The sequence below is a fragment of the Corylus avellana genome, chromosome 1 (assembly GCF_965113065.1).
Source record: "Corylus avellana chromosome 1, dhCorAvel1.hap1.2, whole genome shotgun sequence".
NCBI classification, from domain to species: domain Eukaryota; kingdom Viridiplantae; phylum Streptophyta; class Magnoliopsida; order Fagales; family Betulaceae; genus Corylus; species Corylus avellana.
In genome coordinates this window covers 5,249,213-5,275,499 of record NC_142490.1, presented here as the reverse complement: position 1 = coordinate 5,275,499, position 26,287 = coordinate 5,249,213, and the positions used below count along the sequence as shown (strand labels likewise).

Genomic DNA, 26,287 nt, shown 5'->3' with positions numbered 1-26,287 from the left:
TATTATTTTTTAGATCTGGCCAGACTACCCACTAGGGCCATAGGGTGGCCGAAGCCAGCCCTAGCCCCAACAGGAGTGGTTGGCTATTCCTTAATTTTTTACAATTTTTTTTTTTTTAAAATATATAATATTTTATTATTATTATTATTATTATTATTATTATTAATAGGACATATGTCCTATTTATGGCCCTAAAATCTCTTTAAAGAGATATTGACTATTAACTAGATATTCTCCAGTCTAAAATGGACTGGAGAAGATCCTGTTCCATTTGAGATGACTCTAGCATCGCTTATGGGGTACTACTATGGACCATCTTTTTATTTTCCTAAAGTTGATGTGACTTTTAAAATAATCATTAAATTTTAGATGAATCATACTTAAATTTTGATTTAATAGTGATTTAAAAAATCACATCAGCTTTAAAAAGATTAAAAAAAAAAAAAAGGATAAAAAGACGGTCTCTAGTATTACTTTACTTACCTTAGTACGTTCAAACAGAATCAGTTAGTCTCTTTAAAATTTCTTTAGATTTAATCTGAACCGTCCATTTTTTTAAAGGGCTGTAGGAACTCTTTCTGTCTTCTGTCCCCACCATCCAAACGCACCGTAACAGGCCTCTCCTTCTTCAATCTCGCTCTGTAGCCCTAAAACCCGAAAAACCCTAACACTGAATCTCCCATGGCAGACCAAGAGCTCGATCCCTCCGCTCCTCCATGTCTCTGCCTGCTCTCAGCTTTTCTTGCCATGGAACCCACCGACTCCTTGGTCAGCTTGGCCAGGTACTCCTCGACTCACTTTAGCACACTCATACACGGTGCATGTTAGCACTGATAGCACACAACCGCGATAATATTCCCCTTCCTTGTCCTCAAGTAAATTGAGATAACCGCTTAGGCCCCAATTGCACGCACCGGCGGTCCGGCAAATTTTAGCGTGACATGGCGCATTTTAGCAAATTGTGGCGCACGCAGCTAAAGTGCATTGGATTCATGTTCTTGTTCTTAGTTTTAATGGCTTGGAGTTGTATGAATGTGTTAGTTTGTTGAATTGTAGGGTATGCGGTGGAGGGTCGGTTACTGAGGGAGTGCAGAGGTTCGTTTGGGACCATTGCCTAAGCAGAGGTGTAAGAATTCTCTACTCTCTATTTCAAGCATTTGAATAAGAAAATGTAGTTTGTATATGGGTTGTGGGATTTTTTGGCGTAGTTGTTAGTTTGGGAATGATACTTTTAAGTGTTAAGCTTTGTTTGGTTGGTGAGAAAGTGAGGAAAAAGAAAAGAAAATAATTAGGCAAAAGAATTTTTCCCTTTCTCTTTGGAATTTGTACTTAAGTTTAAGGGCACTGGAGTTTCCTGAAGTCCTCATAATTGGTTTCTTGTTGATTTTTCGTAATTAATATTTAGGTCTGACTAGTTAAGGGGAGATAGTTTTTGAAGTTTGAAGAAAATGGGGTTTTTTCTTTTTATTTTTTTTATTTTTTTATCTTATTCTAACCCTTATTTCAAATACTAAGATATGCTTAAGGTCATTTTGGTTTCTGTATATCAGAAATCAAAGGAATTAAGTAGTTGTGTTAGGCTTGGTAGACTGGACGTGTAATTTTTGTAGTCTTCAATAATAGGTCAATATTTATTCAGACTATTAATCTTCTACTTGTCCTACATTTCCTCAGCAACCAAACAAATCCTTTGTTTTGATTGTTCCTCAACTATAAAGCTTTGTTCAGTCGAATGTTTAATGCAGGCTGGAAAATTTCATGTACCTTACTTGAAGAATTTTCTAAAGAAGCTTATAACTGAAGTGGAACTGAACCATGGTGTTGTTTTGGACGAATTATATGAACAGTATGCTTATTACATGACATCATTGAAGGTATAGTTTGTGAACACAGGGATTGCTTAATTAAATTTCCCAATGAGTAGGTTCTAAAAAAAAAATTATTTTAGCACTGTTGCTTGAACTTGACTGACAAATTTGTTTGTCCGATAGGATAATTTGGTGAAAGGAAATGCGAGAGTCTGCAAATGCATTTCATTTCTTTTTCCTGATGGTAATAAATTTTTTGTTATCGTTTGATGTTTGTTGCTTTTGTTTTGCTTCAACTTATCTTTAGTTGATTTTTGGTGCTTCTAGGTTGTTTTGAACTTCCAAGTTGTCCCAACTCAAGGAAATTGGTGGTTCCGCTACAATGTTCACTCAACATGCTTGAAGGAGATACTGGGTAATCTTTGCTATTGATGTCTCTATCTTGAAGGTGATATCTGCAAAACTAAATTATTGAAGAATTATTCAGTATGACCACTTGACTTTAAACAAATATCGAAATGCAAGATTTATGAAAAGCATTTTTTTTTTGGTGAGTATAAGAAAAGCATATTCAATCAATCAATCATAGTGAATTTGGACTTGCTCTGTCATTTTTTGAGACAATTTCCTCCTTTTACCATATTGCACCCGTTGGAGCTATAAAGAGATTTTTTGGCAAATCATTAGGACATCACTTATGCTGTGAATTCTTGTTAGTGTTTATTAATTTGCTTGGTAAGAAGGATTATTGGATGTTGAGGAAAATAAAAAGCCAGGTAGCTAAAAGCAAGCCTGCCTAACCTCCTTTTGGTTAACTGAATGAAATTCTTTTTCTTTCTTTTCCTTTTTTTTTTTTTAATTTTTTTTTTTTTAAGTTAGAGCGAACAAATTTTGTCTCTCTATTAATTCATCATATGAATATTTATTGCTTTTAATGACATGGATTTAGTTTCTGCTATATTAGTCAAGTGGGTGTAATATGAATTTGGCTGGTCGACAAATCAATCCTTCTTATGCTTTGGGAAGAATTGCTTATGATGCTGGGACAATGTAAATTTGTGCATGGAGGTGCTAGAAAGGGAAATTGTGGTAAAGAAGAATGTGCTATTTGACAAAATTTGAAAGAACACATTTTAACGATTCCCTGAAAGAATTAAGATATGGGTTTGACAGGTTAATCTTTTGAACCTGGTTTCAATCATCCTGCCGGTAGTGGTTTGTCCATGGCCCATGTATTACTTGCTTTTGCTAATTAGGCCAGTTCAGCTTCAGTAAACCATGTCCTAGATCTCATCTTTTATCCTAGATTGACGTAAGTTTGGAGAGGCATTTTTCGATGTTTTTATGGAGCCTTGCTACTTGAAAAATAATATTTTGTAGCCTTTTGCAATGTGATTAGTCTTGCAGTCTTACATATTGAACCTAGCTTCAGTTGCATTACCGTTTTTCAGTTTTTTTGGGCTAGAGAATAACAGTTGTTTCATTTAGTTGCATTAACATTTCAAACTAACTTAAATTAGTAATGGCTTGGACTATGCAGATGTTCAGTTTGGCCTTGCAGTCTTTTTTTGTCAGAATTCATACTTTCTTTTCCAGAATTATTCTCTAATAAATCATGTTTTGAGGTAAGCTCCATGTTCAAGATTTTGTTTAATCTATTTAAAACTACAAATTATGCTTTTTTAACTTATAAAAAAAATGCTCTTCATTGATACAATCATGAATGATATAACCAGAGATCTTGCTTTAATTGCATCTACTACTAAATCTCTGAGATAAAATTTAAATCGTGATTTAGTAGATACTTTAATTGACTTTCCCACCTTTTCTGTATTATAAACTTGAACTGCATTTTTATAGTCTTTGCTTCTTTTCTTTTTCTTCACTTGGATGCTGCTAAATTTTGCTTTACATTTTTCTGGACCATATATATTTGCATATTTTGATTGTTCAAGTCTCTCTCTCTCTGTCTCTCTTCTCTCTCTCTGTCTCTTTCTCGTGGTTTACTTGGCTTATCAAAGATTTGAAACCAGGTTGGCTCAGGTGTTGGTTTGGTTGGCATTTGTCTTGCCCACGTGAATGCGTCAAAGGTATGTTTTCAAAATTCAGAACCCATGAATATATGTTGGAAAACTATCTCCTTTTATGACTGTTTGCCGTCTTTGTTAAATGTCTGCTGAAAACTTTTTTATGTTAGAACTTCCTCAAAAGTTAACTTCTTACTTTGCAAAGCATGAGTTATTATTATCTTACTGAAATGCTAAACATAGTTTCCGCCAAGGTTGTTCTCTCTTTCCCTAAGTGGTGGGTGTAATTTTAATTGCTTTTTTTTTTTTTTTTTTTTTTTTTTCATCCATCAAATCACTTATTTAATAAAGACACATTATCTAAACATTCTGCATGTTGATCACCCTCAAACATTTTGTATTTGATATAGGTGACGTTAAGTGATGGTGACCTGTTGACCTTAATGAATCTGAAACTTAATTTGGAGTCCAACAATTTGAGCATTGAAACTGATGGGCCAGAAAGAACTCCCGGAGATCCAAATATGGTGAGTCCTGGTCATGGCGAAAGGAATGGCTTATTATATTGATCATATTCGTCACATGATAAAGGATTATATAGTAGTTGAAGCTGAAACAAATTGTGAATATCAGGTAAAATGCATTCATCTGCCATGGGAATCTGCATCAGAAAATGAGCTCCAAGACTTGAGGCTTGATGTTGTGTAAGTATTCAACTCAATTATCTGAGTGTCCTGTGACTATGCAGACAATCTGTTTTGTGCATATGGTACCAATTTTCAACGTTTTGTCATGTCAAATAGGAGAGAATTTAACTTGATGGTTTAAGTCAACTGTCTAGATATTATGGAACTTTCCAGTTCTTTTTATCAACTGTGTAGGTATTGAAATTAATACAATTCCCTGCTTGTTCTCCAGTTTGGGTGCAGATATAATATATGATCCAGTATGTCTCCCTCATCTTGTTCGAGTACTTGCCATTATTTTGAACCAGAATAAATCAATGGGTGGTAAAGTCAATGGTATTAATAAATGGAATGCTGATGACAACTGTGATGGATTTGATAGTAAAGTCAATGGAGCTAATCAAGGGAATCCCAATGCTGATTGTGATGGATTTGACAAAACAATTTGTGATCCCACTTCAAACTCTGGCTCAAGAAAAGGCCCTATGGCTTACATTGCTTTTGTTATTCGTAATACTAATACATTTAATCAATTTCTCTCTCTTGTAGGCCAAGCTAGCATTACCATCACAGACCTAACTGAATCACACAAGCCAATCAGTTTGCTCCCTTACATGCAGTCCTATGATAGATCCGAAGTACGACTACTTCTTCTCTCATGCAAATAACTATAATTTATTTTTTGTTCTCTAGTCTCATATGTTGGGCACATCGACATTATCACTAGCTTTTGGCTTGTTCTCCCATTCACGTGAAATTACTTTTGTTGCATTCTGATCTGTTACTTTGTTGGATCTTGAGATTCCAATATCTTAATAGTCACCGGAGATCTTGAATTTTTGTGGTCTTCCCCCTTTCTCTCAGCCACACACGTATTATAAACGCGTGCACCTTTAGTGGCTTTTGTCCATATTTGAGTGCTCCACCATGATAAGACACCAACCCTTGATCTTGGTTCATGGGGGTAATGAAATGGGATGGGGATGAGATCTGCCATATATTCAACGAAAATGTTGTCGGGACCAATGTCGTGCGCAAGGTAGGTTTGTGTTAAGGACCGGGATTTCTTGCAATTGTCTGACTTAATTGTGCTACAATATCTTGTCCGTATTATTGTTTGTCTGACTGTAATTGTGAGAGACTTTTAATGACTAGTTTTGAATTGTCTGAATACCTACTTGGATACGTGGGTTTGCGATTACAATCAGACAAACTATAGCCCGAGAAAGGATGTATTAAAAGTTGATATTGGAGAAGACTAGTAAAACCCATAAAGGGTAGTGGCCCTGGTGGGGGGAGGATGCTATACTTATCTCACTGAGTGGGACATCTAATCCTTCGAGTTGTCGGATCCAATCGAGACTCTCTTTCGGCAAAGTGGCTAACAGTTGATTGAAGACGAAATTGGATTAGACGTTTGATATGAACAAAGCAGAAATTGGAATAGAAATATTATGCTAACATTAATTCTTTTAATTAGAAAAAGTTGGTCAAATTTGTAAATTAATCAGAAAACACTATCCCGTGAACTCCAAAGTAACAAAATGACACATGATGGCCAAGGTTGGACCGTGTCAGAAGTAATGGCCAAAAAATGATCGTGAAAAATTACTTATGGTCCTTAAGATTTATGGTTATATTAAACTTGCCCACGTGATATTAGAAATATCTTAAAAGAATAGTGAAATAAGTTATTTGTCCACTATGATTCATTGATTATCGCGGTCTGCCATTTTGATTAAAAATGTTAAATGCATATTTGATGCACGTGACAATTAATTGTCGATTGGCAAATTATAAATAATATAATTGATGATTTGGCATGTTATTAAATTATAATTTTATCTATAAATGAAAAAAATAATAATAAAAAAAAAGATGCTGCCTTTAACGAGGTAAGGAATAATTATATCATTCAAAAAGAAAGTCTGATTGCCCCTTACCTAAGGACGAATGGCCTTCCCTAAGAGGAGGAACAGCCAGTGAAGAGCGGCCTCTTCTCAAAGAAAGGTAGTTGACCGCTCCTCAACTGTCAAGAGGCAATCGACCATCTCTCATACAGTAAGGGATGTCGCCCTTTGATAGATGATGGGTGGTCGAGAGCACCCATATTTGAGAGGTAGCCACACTTGCAATGAAAAAATTAAAAAAAAAATTGTTTGTGTAATTTAGGATTAAAAACTATTATTGATGAGAAGTTGAATAATCAATCAAATCATGTCATGTGTTAATCGACAATTAGTAGTGATGTAGATCTATATTAACATATAATAACTATTTTTATTAAATGGTTGATGGGTAATAACTATTTTAGACATATAGCTAATCCCAAAAAGCTTTAACATACTTTTTATACTTAAGAATCCGTTCAATACAATTACAAACTATTAGGGGCTAAATAATTAAGTTTCCTATCTAGGAGCAACGGAGACAATTATTTTTAAAGAAGGTAAAGATTTAGACAAAGTCTCTGTATTATTTATTTCTCAGTTGTTTTTAAGAAGGCAGGAAGTAGTCAACTAGATAATCATTTTATCTTCTTTAATATATATATATTTATTATTATTATTTTTTTAATGCAGTTAGGCCAAATCTAAATTCTCAGATGCTTGAATGTCATCATTGTATTGGCCAACTTGACGAAGCTTAACCGTTATGACCGGACAGGACACCGGGATTCATGCTGGAGCTGGCAAGGCGTCTGGCTTTGACACACAGGTTGTTTAAGTTGCAACCCCAACAATCACAGCATTGCGTCTACTTTCGAAAAACCACGGCACAACAGTGAAGGAACCATATCTGTTGCTCTTTCAAACAGCATTTCATCATCAGCAAATGGAAGAGCAAAAGGAAGCGATGGAGGCGGAGGTGATTCACTCGTGGTCTGCTCCAAGATCCCTCAGTACCAGTCTCATGTATTCTTTTGCGCAGGTTGCCTGGATAGCACTTTTTTATTGTTATTATTATTATTATTATTTTGTGGTGAGCTGTCTGTTTGGTTGCTTGGAAAAGAATAAGGAAAGGAAGTCACTGAATTCCGTGTTCTGTCTGCTTTATGTTGGTTGGGAGGTGGTTTTTCTTTGTTGGGTTTTTTTTTTTTTTTGTGAGGGCCTTCACTCACTTGTCGAACTGCGTGTAGGTGAATTTTCTCGACTGCTACATTTTCATTGCAATGAGATGATAAATGATTAATCTTTTGCATTTCCGAAGTTTTTTTTTTTTTTTTTTTTGTTGCTAATTTTTGAAGAATTGGGTTGATATATTAAGTTACTGCTTAGTTAATGTAATTGTTTGATCAAGAATACATGATTTTGATGTTAAATCGTAATACCAACTTTTTTTTGCTTTTTTTATATGTTGGGTTTATCAGCCTTGTGCACTAGACAATCGGGTTTGACATTGTTTTGCAACTTGATTATACTTTATTGGTGTAACATAATAATCCTCACAAACAATTGATACTTAGATGGGTTTTTACTTTTTAGTACAAATTTGCCTTTTGACGTCTTCATTTAGTATTGTTGAAAAAATTCCTGATTAAAGAAATTCAAACAGCTGTTTTCCTCTTCATGAATAAATGTGTGAAAGGATTATTTGGAAGTTGACAGGAATGAAATTGATGTTTCAAGAATTTGAGGTAACTAGTATATATTTATGAGATTTTTTTGATTGTCTATATTGATTTGATTTAGAATATATATTGATTATGCACCACAGCTGAACCTTTGTTTTTCAAAAAATCTATGTTGTGCTTTTGATGTTGCATTCTTTCTTCTTCGTTCCTGATTATGAATTCTTGCTGTAGAATATTAGATATGGCTTGGACTGGTAAGTAATGGTAGTTACTATGAGATTGCTTCATGAGCACATTTTTATCCCAATGTCTTTTGGGTCCTCACATATGGCAATCATTTGTGTATTTTTTTTAAAAAAAATAATTTCCTTCTTACTGAAGAATTAGGACACACTTTCTTCTTTACTCATGTACTTGTTTATCATTTCATTTTGTGCTATCTTTAAGAGGAACGATATTGAAGTGCTTGATGAACCCCTCTATGCAAATTTCGTACGGGTTACAGGCCTTGATAGGCCCTACAGGGAGGAGCTACTCTCCAAAATGGTATGTTGATGGAGCACTTTACATTTTTCTTGAGACACACATTTTTGTGCATTGAACAATGCATCCTTTTGCACTTGTTAGATTTGGCATTGAAGAAAATAGTTTGACTACCATGAGGGATATAAAAAACTAGGATCTCAGAACTGAAAGAAAAAGAAAATGACATTTAAGACTGCTGTTGGTCAGCAAATTACCCTACATCAGCTTACTTTTTTTTTTTTTTTGTATATGTCATATGACCAACAACAACACTGGCCAAACAAAATTTTAATTTTTATAAGGAGAGTGAGTGCATCGGAATGTGTGATTTTGTTTTCTTAGTGTCATACTAATTGGATTTCTGAACATTAAATTATGCCAAGTATTTCTCAACATTAAATTCATTTAGTTGAAAAGTCAAATACAGGACAAGTTGAGGTCTACAGAGGAGTTTTTCCTGATCTTTCTATCACTATCATTATAACTTTAGGTTGGATAATGTGTATTTGCTTGTATTGGATTATCATGATCTATGGTGGATCTTCCTTTATTTCTTTTATCTGTTGACTGTGTCCTATTATTTTTATCTGATCTGATAACCAACATGTTGCTTCATAATAGCTTAGATTTAGATTTTCTTCAATTTTCTCTATGTTTTTAATGATTTCCATTTACCCTAAATATACATCATCTTCTCTCTTCTCTTGCATGAAATTGAAATTTAAGTTGTTTGATTGGAGTAGGAATCAGATGGAAATAAAGTTGTCAAAGAGGTCATCTTTGGCCCAGGAAGAAAGAAGTATCGATTTGTTAAGGTAACAACAAGCTTTTCCATGATTAATTTAAAATGATTAAGTTATCAAACAATTTCATATGTTGACTAGATTTGGTATGACATTTCTTCCTTTTTTTTTTGTTTTAAAATTACTATTTTGTTGTGCTACTAATTTTCCATGACAATATGCCTTTTTGTTAAGACAAAATTATAATTTTCTAGAGATAATCAATTCGAAGATTTTAGTGTGATTTGGCTGCTTCTTTAAGAATGGGCAAAAGCTATCCTGAAAAGAATAAGAAAAGATCTTATAGTTTGCAAACAAACTATATAAATATATTATGCAGTTGACACACTAACTATTACAAGATAATATATGCAAGACTAACGTGTTTTTAGCCATATTGATGTAGAACAGCAGGCATAGGATGTTTATGGGATAGCAGACCTTTGGGAAATTATTGCAGTTTGAAGTTTTAAAAATTTCAGGGTTTTGGAAACCACTGGCAGAAAATCTGGGCAGATAATGTTTCAAGGTTCAGGGGTAGCAACGGTTAGGGTTATAATGTGGGAAAAAGCTGGGAAAAAAAGTTGGAGAATTAAGGTTTATAATAGGGTAAGAAAAGGAATGAGTTTTGGGTTTGAAATATGCCTAGGAAAGGCTAAAATAGGGGCTGATCTGGATGCAGTGAAAAGTAACCAAGAATACTAATACTTAATTCTTGGATTGTTTGGAAGCTATTTGGTGGTGGATGAGGGTTTTAAAAGTTGGGTTTTAGGGAAAGAATTGGCAGGAAATCTGATCTAGTATTGGTTTGAGATTACTGGAAAATTGAAAAGAAAATAGGAAGAAGAAGTAGAAGATAGAACTAAGCATCACATTTTGGTTCCTCAACATCAGAAGGATAGGGTCGCATCACATAATCCTCAAAAGTATTCTTGCTGAAAATTCTCATCAATGTTTCTTCTAAAACCATAACAACCATGTATGTAGGCTATTGGACTGCATGGACTCGACGGACTGAGACTATCAAACCCAAACTATGGAGCTATTAATATTACAAACAATAAGGTCCACTAATTTGAATAACCCCTAATATGACCTAATGGACCCAGCTATGGCCCATAGCCAGAATCCTAAAATTATAAAACTTCCCTGACTAGATAAAACTAAAACCAACTGCTAATTAATACCAAGAAACATAAAAATAAGACTCATGCTTTGCTAAGCAAGTATATACAAGGTGGCAAGTGGCTCCAATATGTGCAATAATGCTTGAGCATTAGAATTAATCTTGGATTTCCCTCAAAGGTTGCTGCCACTGTCCACCTCTATTTCGAGTCAGGTAGTGAAGTCTCAGATCTGAAAATTGCTCATTCAAAGGCATTTAATTTGTTTTTTTTGGCTGCACATCAGATTATTAACTTCATAACAGTATTCCTTCTGTCACAAAATTAGTTTTGGAGATGGATCAAGAAGACTCACCTATTTGGTGATGTCAAATGGCCTGATGTCTTCTAGCTCCCATATTGGTCTTGCCAATGTGTGGTCTCTTTAAGACCCAAGTTAACTTGTGTTTCATTGGTGTTTAGCTTATATGATAAATATAAGGTGTAACACCTTGGTCTCATATTAGGAAGATGAGTTGCCCACATAGAATTGATGGTTCATAGAAAGACACTCATGGGTGTTAAGTTCCACATTACTTACTTATTAGGTAAAACTAGGCTTTATAAGTGATTTTAGGGAAGCTCCAAATTGACTAATCATTTTGGGATAATAGCACAAATGTGACTAGCGTTTTTCCCTGAGTCGTTACATAAGGATGCCTTATAAAAGTTAACAAAGATCTATCAACATATTGTGGCTGTGAAATGTGATATAAAAGTATTCTCATTGTAAACACTTCTGTCAATTTCCAATGATTAAGAAGAAGAAAAATGATGATTTTACTCAATTGGCTGGAAAATGGATCTATAGACAGACCACTTCTTTTTTATAATAGTAAATAGATTGAAGGAGAAGGTTGTTAATTTGATGATGGTAATTATTATTTTATTATAATAAAAAATGTAGTTTTTTTTTTAAAAAAATAATCTAATGATAGTAATTCATTTATGTATCTATTAGATCATATTATGGTGCATCCCAAATAGATTTGAAATCCTTTTTTTTTTTAAAAAAAAAAAAAATTATGACGAGGAACCCCTCCAAAGTAGCGCCATTTCGTGGACTACCCTTGTTCGATAAACCTCGGATCTGTGCAAAGCGCCCTTTCACACGGATCGGGTAATATTGGGCCAAAAGAATTGTTCACAAGGGGATTCGAACCTTAGAGTTGATGGGAATGCTACCAAGACCGAGACCCTTACCATTACATCATCCTTTTGTTGCATCTTGAGGTGTAGAACTGATTGTATGAACATTAATATTCTAACACCATATATTTCTAATAAATAAAACCAACCTTGTTACATCACCATTATAGTTTTCAAGTTTCTAATATATGTTGTAACGATTATTATGCGTTGACTTTTGATAGAGAAAGGTCTGAGTCAGTTCTGGTTAATTTTAGTTCATACAACCTTTAGATATTTCGTTAGTTTCCAGTTAAACTAAAACATTTCCAAAATTTATCATGCTTTGACAACTAAAATAGTTCAATTTCGAATTTATGATTTTCATAACATTATTAATACTTTCACTGATTACAGCATATTGCAAAACAACGGTTATGTGGTTTGCCAAATGACTTGATGAAGAAAGGAAAGCACTTTATATTGATAAGAAATCCTCTTGATATTTTGGTAAGATACTTGTGTAATTTAGTTACTGGCCATTTTCCTCATAATCTGCAAATTATATTAGCCAATAATTCCTTTTGTTATATAACTCAAGCTAAACTACAAAATTGTCCCTCTAAGTTTCAGACCATGGTTAATGTAATCCTTCGGTCAGTATCCACTAAAAAAGCTGCCATTAGTTCCCAAAATGGTGCATCTGGGTGCCAAATTATATATATGTATTTTCAAATGATTTTTTTTCCGGGCTGAAAATGGGAAGGGGTCATGTGCACAGTGAAAAACAACAGCACATTTGATGGACCCCATCTGAGGCACAACAAAAAGACATCGCACAAAACTGTCCCCCCGTTTGCTGCACAGTGGAGAGAGATTGGAGTTTCTGTACTCACTCTCCAAAGATCTTTTCTAAAACTTTTTTGTGACTTTCTCATGGAAATGTTTAGTTTCTTTGATTTTGTTTGGGCATCCTCAGAGCAGGCAATTCTGGTGACTCGTGGGGCTAGGTTCATTAGCTCTGATATGTTAGAGTTGAAAAAGATGTTCCAATCCCTTTACACATGGATAGTAGCATACAATAGTTTGTCCATTTCTACTTTCTCTGTGTATTTTGAGTTTTGTTCTTCTTTTTCTCTGCACTTGGGGTTCTCTTATATACTTTCTGTGTACTTGAGTTGCGTCCTACTGTACTTTTAATGAATTTGAATTACTTATAAAAAAAAAAAAAAAAATTTGATACTTCAGCACAGGATTCATGATTCTTGAATAAAACGCTCTTTGGTCCTCAAAAGAATTGAAAGAAAACCCCTCTTTGTGCCACATCATTTTCCTGTGCATCATATGGTAGTTTGCTGTGGATAAATGGGGGCCATCAGATGTGATGTAATTCTTATAGTGCATGTGACCTCCTTCCCTATTTTCAATCAGAAAGAACAAAATTCATTTGAAAGTAGAAAAAAGTTTAATTCTGTACTAAAACAGCACCATTTTGATTTTTTTTTTTTCCTGGGCGGACCATTTTGATCGGTTAACAGCAGCTTCCCTAAGCTGACTGAAGGACAACTTTGACAACAATCTGAAAAGTTAGGCACTAAATTGACCAAATTGAAAAGTTGGGGACCAAATACACTTGCAAACTTGGATGGACCAATTTGAGTTTAGCCTATAATTTATGGTCTTAATTGAGGGGATTGATTTTTGTATGAAATTGTTATCCTGCACATTGTCAATGAGCTTGATCTTTGAGCTTTTATCAAGTATTGCTTAAATTGTTTTTCAATTATAGATTTTGCAGATTTTATTAGTGTTAGTTTATTCCTCCTGCCACTGACTTATATTTGCTGCATGTTCTATCTGTTTTGTTTCAGCCATCCTTTGACAAGGTTGTGCCTCCGTCCTTTTTTGAGTTAGGTTTGGCAGAACTAGTCTCCATATACAATGATCTCCGTGAGTTGGGAAGGGCCCCACCTGTTATTGATTCAGCAGATCTTCAGCGAGATCCGGAGGTGTTATATCTATCTAATTATGCAAGATTTATCATGAAGTCATTTCTCTGCATCAAGTTTGAACATAATTTCATATTGCTCACGATTTTCCCTTTTCTGGAATTTCGTGAGTGCTGTTCTAAGTTATTATTATAATGGTGCAATAGCAAAATGTATGCATATGCATATTTAATGTAGTTCATGCTCAAACAAGAAAATCCATTTTGATCCTAAAGCTTTTGGTAAAATATAATTTGCTCCAAGTGATACAACAACAATTCTATCTTGCATATTGTCCATATGCAATGGAATTGAAGTCCTTTCACAATTACTGTTCTTTCAAGTAAAACCTTGACTCTGTAATGTCCTAAAGGAATCTTCTAAGTAACAAGTAGTTGCATTACTCATTGGTCATCCTTGGATCAATAATAAATTGATTCACTTTTCTCAGCTATCAAAAACTAAATGTGACATACCCGGAGATATTATGTTTATCAATTTTGACTTCATGATTGTATGAGCTGCTAATGCATTAGTGGATGTAAAAGACAAGAGCATGATATTTTTGGTACTTGCATGGTGTTCTCTTACCCTTAACGGTAGAGGTCTCTACTGAAAGAATTTGTAATTTTTATTAGTATTTAGTTGTCATGTTTTGCAATATGTGAGCCTCTTGTATCTGATATATGAAAAAGGAGCAATGGCTCCATGTGCATGGACAGTCTTGATTAGATCTGAGAGTTGAAAGTCAACATTGATTTCTTGCTAAAGCATGACCTGGTGTCTTCTAATGAGGTTTGACTAATCAGCTTGGTTTGGCCTTTTTTCATGTGATGCTGGAAAAATAAGTTTATTTATGACTTGTCCATTCCCTCTCTCTCTCTCTCTCTCTCTATCTCCACACACACACAAAGCATTTCGGATTCAGAGTTTTGCCATTATCCAGTACTTAATGTTTATGTATTTGTAGAGACCTTAGTCAATGTTTTATATATTATACTCTTATACATTTGTATATTGATCTCATGGACTTGCAGGCTACTTTACGTGGTCTTTGTGACGAATTGGATATTCCATTTCAAGATGCAATGCTCAAGTAAGCAAAATATATACCCCTTTGAGAGTTAAATTGTTTCATCTAGTCTATTTTATTGGTTCTTTTTTATTAAAGTGAGATGCACTTGATGTGAAAGGTAATTAGTGGACTTTTTTTAAGAAGATATGACCTCAGATGCTATAAATTCTTTTTAAGTTTCTTGTGTAATTATGGTAAATGCTACAAAAATGTAAAATTAAACTCACTAAAGCCCTTTCTTGCTAAATACTGGAAATGCTATAAAAATGTAAATTCTGCTCACTAAAGCCCTATCTTTACTGTTTGTGGTTTGTTATGCAAATCCCCTTTTTTTGCCTTTCAACTATACTCTTGGACATTCTTCAATTTAATCCCAAGTCCCTATCTTATGCAGTTCTCTTTTTGGCCTCTCTCTTGATAATATTCCTCAAGGATTATCTCTTTCCATTGTTAATATTTACATTTAAGTTTTTATTTTACCTTGATGTTCTGTTGAAATCCACCCATCAGTCCCTCACAAGCGTTGTTGAATGCATCTAGCTAGTAATGCTTACAGTGCAGGCACATTGATATTATTTATCCTTTCTTTTCCCACTCATGCATGACAAGTTTACAATCCAACCATTTTCAGATGGGAAGCTGGTCCAAAACCAGTAGATGGCCTTTGGGCTCCATGGTGGTATAAGAGTGTACATAAATCAACAGGTTTTGAGCAACCAAGAAAGTATCCTTTGGTATGTAGTGTGGCCTATATTTTTGCTAATACATAATACAAATTAATTCGAGTTTATGTGGATTTGTGTCATAGATTGTGATAGATAAATGCAACTAAAGCATTGTATATTAGTATTCAGGTTGATAGACATTTTATTTAACATATATGAGCTTATTCTCTAACTATAAATATTTTTCAGCCATTTCCTTTTCCTCTGTATGACTTGCTGGAGCAAAGTCTACCTTTGTACAACATGCTTAGGCGCCATGTGAAGCAGACATCATGCCTTCTAAAGTCCCCTTTACCTCCTCCTGATCTTCCAGTTCCTGCAAATGAGAAGCTGCTTGCATGGGTTGGTGATGAGATTTTACCTCGTGACAGTGCAAAGGTACTTGTTTACAGGGGGACATGTTAAGATTTGCTACTCAGTATATTTGACTTTTAGTTATGTGTTTACGCGCACGGTTTTCTAGGTTTCTTATTCTTACCCTGTGACCTGTATAAGGTTTCTGTGTTTGACTCGGTTGTCCAAGGCGGAGATTCTGTTTGGGAGGGACTTCGAGTTTACAGTGGGAAAATATTTAAGCTTGAGGAGCATTTAGACAGGTCAGTGAAGAGAAGTTTTTAACAATGATGCATAGTATAATATGGTTCAGATTGTTGTAGTTTATATGTTAATAATGCTTTTTGTTTGGCCAATTTGGCAAATAAACTGAAGCTCAAAAATCCTGTTGCAGGATATTAATTTGAGAAGTCTGAATCAATTATGGACAAAGTAATTAGTATCTCAATGTCTAGTAAAATATATTAATGATGCCTTTGTTTTAGCCAATTTGACAAATAAGTTGAAGTTTGTAAATCCTGTAAGCAGGATAACAGTTTGAATCCATACTATTTTATTAGTGTCTCGATTATTGCTTGTCTTAATTATCTGACATTTATGTTGCTGTTGCAAAAAGATTTGGGAGCATGAACAGCCTGTGGAATTGATAAGAATCATGCATCTTGGCAAACATTCTATTTTTTTTCCTTCTTCCCCAGTATTCTTCTTGGACATACTCGACACATTTTTTACTCTACTTGTTGCATTCATTGGGGAACACCTTCCCTTTACTCATGTAATGATGTAATGGAGTTATGAGTTCTATAAATTCCTTTCCAAAAGCTGTAATCAATATTCCTTATTATTATCATCACCATCCTTTTCTTAGAGCTCTTAAGAAATTATGCATACACATGGAACATTTAATTTCTTCTTTCTGTGGTTGTCTTATGAATAGGGGATAGAGGCAAAATTTTCCATCATGAAAACATCTTGGGTTCTTTTCACCAGCAATGTCTTGTGAAATATTTGATGTGTTTTTCTTTTAATTAGGATCTTTGACTCAGCAAAAGCTTTGGCTTTCAAAAGTGTTCCAACTCGTGAAGAGGTGAGAATCTGAAGATGATTATTATTCTGTCATGTCTACTAATCTATTTAATCCCTTAACTGCATTCTTCTGTTTTGTATGGTTAATCGTACTGGGTCTTGGGCAAAAGAAATTTGACTCTCTTGACTTTTGCATGTAGCTACTACAAGGTTGCTTGGCTCATTCTGCTAACTGTTGCATCAATGCAGATCAAAGAAGCCATCTTCTCAACTCTCATTAGGAATGGAATGTTTGATAACGCACACATCCGACTGTCTCTAACTCGTGGCAAGAAGGTCTATACTCTCTCTCTCTCTTTGTGTGTGTGTGTGTGTGTGTGTGTACTGAAAGTTATTCAATATCCGTATTCATTTTTATCATGGAGTTATCTATTCGATCATAATTCACAATGGCTCTAGCCAACATTTAAAGGTTAAGGCTGGAAGACAGCCATAGAAGAGGGAATGTACGCTGTAAATCCTCAAAAAGCATTTACCATGTAGTTGTTTCTTTTCTTTGTTAAACAACTAATGTTTATCTGGTTTTAAACCTTCACATGGATGACAAGTCTTTGAGGGTCCATTCAATATGCTGCTTTGGAGATTTGTCACTATCAAATCAATAAGCTATTTGTTGAATGCTTTTCTGTTGCTAGTGATCATCTGATCATACGTGGTGATAGGTTTTTAAAAACTTTTGAGTCATGAACTTTAAGTTGCTTCTTTATTTATTTTTTAATATGGCTTATAAGTACATACTTTCCATGGGGACATTGCCATAATTTCTTCACTTCATGGTTCTATAACCACGACATAGTTTGCAAAAAATGAGTTTCAATATTTTTTTTTTACTTATTTGCAATATTCTTGCCTTCTTCAGGTTACTTCTGGCATGAGTCCAGCATTCAATCTTTATGGATGCACCTTAATTGGTAAGAATGAATTTCTAGTCCACTGTAATTATAGCAAAGATACTGCTATATCAATCTTTGTTGTCCAGTAGAAATTTGCATGTTTGGTCCATATCTATAAAACCATATATGGAGCATTTTGAAGTGCATGAGGTTGCTTTTTGAGAAACCAAAACCTGTTTAAGAGTTTTCCATGGCTAAATAGGTTCTCCAGGAGACCAGCGAAGCCAACCACCCAAATGGTTATTGGGGTAGGCAACAGCCTTGAATTTAGAGAACATGCTTCATAAAACATGGAGTACAGAGGATATCTTCTATGATTCTGGCTGAATTTTGATTAAAATATTTGTTCCGTTTGACATAAAAGTTTTTTATGGAATGTATATGGTTCTGTATGGTTGGTATGATTTTGAACTTCTAGTGTACTGTTTTCCCAACAATGTCGGGACAACACTGTAGTTCTGACGTGTTTGTTTCACCCTTATTCCCTAACCTATCTTCTTCTTTTTTTTTTCTTGTGCCAGTGTATAAACTTTAAGCAGGATTCCTGAATCACCCCTGCTCAATAGCCTTCGAAACATAGTAAATTCTTAAACAAAATGAAACCATTAAAAAGTTGAAAATTGGCTTCACTTATTTTTTTCTGTACTTGGAAGTGATAGCCTTCTCTGCTTTAACTGCTGTTTTGAGCACAATTTTGTGCATGGGCTATACAAATTTTTCTTAATCAAGTTTTGGAAACCTTTTTTTTATAATGAAATTCATTATAATATTGGAATTGTGTAGTATCTCTACTAGAATGTGTTAGTATGTTTTGTTGAATTCATCTGTATATCATACTCAACTTGCTAATAGAGTTGGTGTTGGGTTTTGGCCCTGTTCTGATTTGCAAGCATGGCACTGTCGTACATCACAGTTTTCACTAGACAACATTTTTTCCCCATTTTATTTGTGAATTATGTTACAATAATCATTTTATAACAATATAAGTTGCTGCTATAATGCATGGGCTTTCCAAGGATATACTTATTGGTTCTTTTGAAAAATGCAGTGCTACCTGAATGGAAGCCCCCTGTCTATGATAACACGCATGGTATAACTCTAGTGACTGCTACCACACGTCGTAATTCACCAAATGTAAGATTCTTTTTGTTCTTTGTTTTCTCCCTCGCCCTATGGATATTAGGTGGAGAGGGTGAAAAACCTCTTTCCTGTGTCTTACCAAGATGGTTCCTCTTGAAACTCTTTTGTGTTAGTTCAGTTCTTGAGAGTTCACCATATTGATATTTGACTTTCTTAAAGATATTCCTCTTTTTGGAACCATTACTGTGAGAGCTTTACAGCCTTACTGTGGACATGTATAAAAGAAGACAATAACTAATAACTTATGAGTAAATGGCTGAATGTTTGAACCGGATTTATTTTGGAATTAGTTTCAACACTTGACTTGGGTTGAATGGGCACTCTTTGGGTCGGCGGGGAATGAAGCATGATTGTCAATGCTGCGTTCTAATTGGCATGAGGGGAACAAAATATACCTCAGAAATGTTGAGCTTGGTTGGAACTCGCTTAAATCTGTGCTTCTAAGATCATGTATGATTAGTTGCATGCTCTAGGCAGCATCCATTGTCATTCTGTTTTTGATTGTATTGCTCTTTTGAACTTTATATTGTAACCTCTGTGGATATACTAGTATGTGGTGGTCTGCCTTTGAATTGTTAAGACAGTGATCCTAGTAAAAAATAAATGATAGAGCTTGTAAAAAAGGTATAGATTTGGTCAGAGAACAGGTTCCACCAAAAGCCTCTCAATATTTGGATCCAAAGTTTTGTCCTCATGTACACCTGAGGAAACTGTAACCTTTTGTTCACTTAAATGTTCACATTGAACTGTGGATTTGTGTTTGTCAACTTAGCACTCTTCTGTTATTATTCATCATTCTCAGTGGTTGTTCCTGAAGGTGGGAAGTAAACAAACATAATTGAAAACTACCGAAGGTCTTATTTGTTTGATGTAGTTTTGTATTCATATGACTCACACTGTATTTTTGCTATATCCTCAACAGAATCTGGATTCAAAGATTCACCACAATAACCTCCTTAACAACATACTTGCAAAGGTATTCTCCTTTTCTCAACATTAAAAAATGTTATGAAATGTTATGCATAGATGATGATGATCTTCAATAGTTGTAATAAATGGTGATCATTGCATAACACACATGCAGGTGAGGGAAAAAATCAATTTAATGTGTATGACACATGGACTTATGGTTTGCACTTCTAATTTAATCAATGCTTTTACTGGTATTTAGCTGTAGTTTTATGAATTTCCCTGTCAAAAAACCTGCACTCAGCTTTTAATTATCCCCCCCCCCCCCAAAAAAATGAAAAAATCCCATGCAAATACGCACGCAGAGACACAAGAAAGAAAGAAGATGATTATGGTGTACATATATAGAGGATAATTTGGTCATCAACTTTCCTAAGAAACTGTCACCTTCATAGATGCCTCTCTCTTGAATTTTGGATTATGGTGATTTGAGTCATATGGTATGGTGCAGATCGAAGGTAATAATGCAAAGGCTGAGGATGCCATCATGCTTGACAAGGATGGTTATGTATCAGAAACAAATGCTACAAACATTGTAAGCCTATGCATTTTTAACAGCTTCTGAGTTAGACAATGTATATACATGGGGGTCTTATGTTCCAGTGAACCATATAGATGAGCTATTATAAGTGCAAGGAGGTGGTGCCCACCAAACGCCTTGATCTGGACTCTTTTTGTAACACGTTTTTCTAAAACGTCCACAGTGTGGATTGCTATGAACTATTATGCTTTGCATTTTTTTAATGGACGCATAAGGTAGGTCCCACCTCCCTATCTTATATACAACATACGATCACTATCTGTCATTTAATTATTTGCTGGCAGCCTTTGTGGGCAGCATTTCCTCTCAAATCTCATCATTGAAGGAACTCAGTGTCTTATAATGCATGTATCTTGAAAGTTCACTTCCAAACTGAAAAAGGTTTATCTGTTTAATCATGCAGTTTTTAGTGAAGAAGGGCCGTGTTCTGACACCTCATGCTGATTATTGCCTTCCTGGCATAACTCGAGCAACTGTAAGTTGTGTATATTTCCTTCCTATCTAACAATTTTTATTGTGGTCCTTGAAAGTTTGAACTTTCATAATATCTCAAATAGGAAACAAATAGTTGCACCAGGTAAACTAATGTATGAAACCTTTAATTTGGGCAACTGTGAATCTAGTTAAGCTAATTTCAAGTTTGTACAAAAGGAAGTAGTTTAATTATGGGGTGACTGGTGATTGCAACCCATTACAATATTGACGTGGATGGAGGAAATAAAATGATGTGGATATACTTCACCATAGGTTCAACATGGACTAGGGTATTGTCATACAACAAGCAGTACAAAAGTTTTTAATGCTATTGGATTCCAAATTCAACAATTTAATTGTATTCTATTCAACATATTATACTTCTTCTATGGTAAGGAACTTTGTAAGCATATGTTTGACAATAAAAGATAAGCTTTTTTGTGATGTTACTTTATAGAATGGCATGAACCGGTTTCTAAACCCATTCCAGTTTGAACTGTACCCCTTTCTTATCCTTGCTTGCATATCTAGGTGTTAACTCATTCCTTTTATCTCTTTTTCCAAATAGATGAGATACTAATCTTTTAACGTCAGTTCTACATACGTGTTTAATTGATGAGGCATATCTTATATTTTGGCATTGATATGACCTATTTGCTCTTTTTTTGGGTTTGCAGGTCATGGACCTTGTGGTAAAGGAAAAGTTGGTCTTAGAGGAGCGAAGAATCAGTCTATCTGAATTCCACACTGCAGATGAGGTTTCATTTTTATTATTTATTTAAATTTTTTATTTTTTTGGGATTTCTGCTGTGTAAGTACCCTATGAAGTTTAGACTAGGAACTTTAGTAACTTACAAAGAATTGAGGGAAGTACATGTACATTATTAACAAAGTTACTTAGTTTCTTACAAAGCAATAATGCACACAAGTAGATCTTTATGCAGTCTCCGGTATCAACTGCTATTGATTCAAAGCCATTAGTATCCTGTTCATAATCTGCTCTTTCTAGTTCAGATCTGCACCTTTACCTTTTTAGTTAATGCCAGATTGATACCCTGCAGGTATGGACAACGGGGACAATGGGAGAACTCACCCCGGTAATTTTTTTTTCCTGAAATACTGAAATGTTCTTGAATAAGAACTGCTTGTAGGTCAATCACATATTAAGTGATGGTATTTGGGTTTTATTTTGAACCTTTTCTTAAGTGATGGGATTGGGATGAGGTCATTTCGAACCCAACCTTTTTCCATCCATAGTTTATCTCAAGGTTATTTTACCCTATGCTGGCTTTGGTGTATTACGTTGTTCAGGTTTGCTGTCTATGATGCTCTAGAGGTTCAGATTGTTCTTTGTTTGATAAATAAATTATATTAGGGATGTGATCAAGCTGAGTTGAGTTGAGTATTGGCTGTTCGAATTCAACTCGAAAAAAATATACATAAGATCAAGCTTTAGGAACATGTTCGAACTCGGCTCGACGGAAATCAATCAAGTTCAAGCTTGACCCAATCAGATTCCTTTTTTTTTTTTTTTTATTGGGCAAATTAACATTGATTATACACCATAAAATTGCTAAGCTGAACACTATAAAAATTAAATAAATTACTATATATATTATTTTGTAACACACGCATAGTATTATTAATATTATTAATATGTACACGCTAACATATTTTAGTTGTGTATATCATTATATGGATATGTTAATGTAGTAGTATTATGTTATTATATGCATATTAGTATACATACATATACATATGTATATGAATATGTTCATATGTTATTATACTAGTGTATATGTATACACTAACATATTTTAATTGTGTATTATGTTAGCATATATTTATATGTGTGTGTGTGTGTGTGTAGTATTACTCATGAGCTTAAACTGAGCTGAGCCGAGTTTATCCAAGTCCGACTCGTACAATATTTAAGCAATAACTATTGTTTGAGCTCAACTTGTTTATTAAATGAACCAAACTCAAGTCGAGCTGTTCATGAACTGTTCGGTTCATTTACAGCCCTAATTCCATTCTTAAAACAAATTGCACCAGTGCTACTCACATAGCTTCAGTTTATATTTACTCTCATTGTTGAACCTTGAAAATTTATATATTGAAAAGAAAATCATAGTAAAACTATATGTTTGAGTTTTCCAAGATAGACTTGCCACTTCATGGGCTTAGTTGTCTGGGGCCAGCAAAGTCTATTTATAGAACTTGCCTGTGAGTTCCAAAGCCAAGTGGTTATTATCCAGAGGAATAGGCTTGATCACAATTGACTGATATTTATTGGACTTGGCCCTTTATAGAACTTTACTCACCTGTTATGATACTGCAGAACCTAAAGAAAACTTGATAAACAAGATTGTGAGAGAACTGGAAATTTAACTTGCCTAGCTGTCTTCACAGTGCCAGTTTTCTCTCAATAATATAATGCTGTCCTCTTCATGATAAGTAATGCATATATGAAATTTCCTTTTCCAGGCGGTGAAGATTGATGGGCGCATCATTGGCAGCGGACAAGTTGGGCCTGTGACTCTCAGGCTGCAAAATGTTTACAAAAAAATGACAGAAGAGTCGGGAGTGCCCATTCCGACCTATGTTAAGAGTTGATACTATGTTGCCAGAAGGTGCAACTTCTCTTTCACTATTCATCCACTTGATTTATTATCTTGTTGTGGTTGTGTTTTTGTTATTGTATATAATGCAAGTAAAAACCCCTTTACTCTAGCAAATAGAACTTTTGTTATGGTATATTTACAGAGTAGGGATCCGAGTAAAATATGAACACACACACACATGCATTGAGGAAATATTAGAAGCTGGAATAAATAACATTCATCAGCTGGTCTGAAATTTATACTTCCGGTTTTCAGTTAAATTCGATAATGTTTGTTATACTAATGACTGCAAATTCCATAATTCCCAGTGTCTTTGTATTCATGGCCTGAAGTTAAAGGAACCTGGAAGTTGCTACCAGAGATGTGAACAAAGATTTAAGAATGCCAATCCATTCAAATTCTGAAAGTCAGGTGCTATGTGAATAATCTTTCAACTAAATAATTGGGGATACTAGATGCCCTTGATGAATAAAGTTTTTGCTGTGTCATTGTCTATATGTGATGTTTGTTGTACAACTTGTACTGTCTATTATTGAATGCATAACAATTGAAGGGAGCAACAATGGTTAACTACATATTTAGTCACTGTAATTTGGGCTAGCTTTCAATTAACTTGGGCTAACCATGGGAATTTAAAATAGGTTGATTAAATTACAAAACAACCTCTGTCTAATTCAAAGGAATTGAGTCCAAAAGGCATACCTTAACTAGAAATTTTAAACAACAGTAACAATAGACTCAAACAGGGACATGTTTTGATAGAAAATAGCAATTACATTTGCAGCACTTATCCTTAAATGTGCAAGTGAAATTCGTTTTTCCAAAAAATTTCTATTCTAATAGGGAGATATTGATGAAGTCTCAACATAACCCAACTCATTTAATTAAATGAGTCAAATCCCTTATTTCTAACCTGCTAATTTTATGTTGGATTCGTGTTTGACTTGCGAGTTGTGTCAAAAATTGTTAGCCCTAGATTGAAGCATCAATGTAAACTATTCACATATGGCTTTTTCAAGAGATGTAAGCATGTGATATATGGCCAGGGAACTTAATATTGTGTGTTTAAGGGGTAGAACTTTGAGAGCCTTCAAGGTTACAAGGCCATTGGTGGCTAGTCCTCGATCAAGCATCCTATCCAATGCGAACAATGGTGAATAAAGATGATTTACATTCGGTTGAGACTGATGGAGATTTGCTGATATCTAATTCAGAGAAGATCTCGCATATGATTACCATAGGATGTATCCAAACGCTACTCTTTTGGATATCTTCAATGGCATTAATGCACATCATCAACAAAGTTTGTTGATTTGATTTGTCACTGCGGCCTATCCTTTGGCTATATGCCTATATCTGTCATGTCTTCTTCAACTCCCCCACCCTTCCCCAACCATTATTAATCGAATGATCAAGAAGTGAGGAGAGAGAGAGAGGATATGAATGCTGCTGAGAAGAAGGGCCAAATGTGTGACTGTAGGGGTGCTAAATGAGCCAAACCGTTTGTGAACTCGGCTCTGCTTAGTTCGGTTAAATTCGTTTAGTCTCAGTTCAAATAATGAATATAGAAGTTTGTTTGAATATTAAGCGATACGTACTCGTATAAACTTGACTCTGCTCTAATAATGCTCATGAGCTCAACGTGTATAAGTTCGACTCGATTCATTCAACTCAAATTGTTAGCTCGCTCACTTGTGTATGTGCCTATATATATATATTCTTTCTTGTTCTTTTCATTATACGGGGTGAAAGTGGCATTTTGAGTGAGAGACTAAAATGTATTTTGTTTTTGAGAAAAGTAAAATATACTTCATATTGAATGCTCAAAACCTTGTATGTTGGGCCAAGCTCTTTTATATAAGAGTGGGCCGATCCGCTATACTTGGATCCATTTCCCTCGCAGCATCTCACAATTGAAGCACCAGAATCAAATCTACAAAATGTCATTATCAAAAATAATAAAAGAAAAAAGAAAAAAAAAAACCCTCAAAATCTGAGATCGATGTGGTACATCTGCTGGGAATATACTACCTTCAAACCCAAAAAGAAAAGGTTTTCATCCACATTGTCCCAGAAACTAAGACAAATTATATAAAAGGACCACCATTTTTTTTTTTTTCTGAGCAAAGAAGGACCACTTGTGTATAATATTAACATTATTCATTAATTAGATCAAAACAAGCAGTGTCGATTGGGAATTAATTACCAAAAAGGAACACAGAATGGGACAAAGCCCAAATTTATGAGTGATGATGAATCCAAAATTTCATGTCATATTTTGTCATCTTATCTTCTTAGAATTACAGGGGAAACAAAAGAGAAATTATGTTTTTTATTTTTACACAAGGTTAGAGTCAATACTATTCATATTTGTGGACCAAAAACTAGCTAGAATACGGTTGAGGATGAGGCGATTGAAGCCAATTATTGAAGAGTGTCACCTCACAATTCAGGTTATATATATATATATTCATGAACTAAATCTCTAGCTAGGAAATTAAGCAAATAATGCAAGCTAACATTAATTTCGGGATCAAAATTATTTTTCTATATATAATGCAGCTTAGAAAAACCCTCATTATTAAAGTTCCAATTGTATTTTCCAAAGTTCAAAAAATGCAAAGCCAAAAAAATCCAACTTTTCAATGTGTCGGACCAATAGATTGGTGGAATATATCACATCACTATTTTCAATAATTGTTTCTCCATTATTCTTTTATGTTTCCTATTTCTGGGTAATTGTCAT

General features: G+C 34.5%; 1 protein-coding gene across 1 annotated transcript; it reads left to right on the top strand.

Moving 5' to 3' along the window:
- Positions 1-598: 598 nt before the first annotated feature.
- Positions 599-24,114, top strand: LOC132168955 (branched-chain-amino-acid aminotransferase-like protein 1). Its single transcript, XM_059580052.2, has 30 exons — positions 599-782; positions 1,057-1,126; positions 1,746-1,874; positions 1,992-2,052; positions 2,136-2,223; positions 3,349-3,433; positions 3,842-3,898; positions 4,246-4,362; positions 4,469-4,539; positions 4,754-5,187; positions 7,250-7,452; positions 8,543-8,641; positions 9,364-9,435; positions 12,111-12,203; positions 13,565-13,702; positions 14,719-14,777; positions 15,388-15,490; positions 15,671-15,859; positions 15,977-16,077; positions 16,847-16,901; positions 17,090-17,176; positions 17,760-17,811; positions 18,842-18,927; positions 19,856-19,909; positions 20,354-20,437; positions 20,847-20,918; positions 21,595-21,675; positions 21,979-22,014; positions 23,405-23,550; positions 23,850-24,114. Exons 1-29 carry the CDS (start codon positions 682-684, stop codon positions 23,531-23,533), a joined length of 3,006 nt encoding a protein of 1,001 aa, XP_059436035.2. The 5' UTR covers positions 599-681; the 3' UTR covers positions 23,534-23,550; positions 23,850-24,114.
- The last annotated feature ends 2,173 nt before the right edge of the window (positions 24,115-26,287 follow it).

Coding starts and splice junctions, on each gene's coding strand:
- LOC132168955 (XM_059580052.2), top strand. CDS start 682: ATGGCAGACCAAGAGCTCGATCCCTCCGCTCCTCCATGTCTCTGCCTG. Junction 15,860..15,976: donor TACCTCGTGACAGTGCAAAG/GTACTTGTTTAC, acceptor GACCTGTATAAG/GTTTCTGTGTTTGACTCGGT. Junction 20,919..21,594: donor CTGGCATAACTCGAGCAACT/GTAAGTTGTGTA, acceptor TTGGGTTTGCAG/GTCATGGACCTTGTGGTAAA.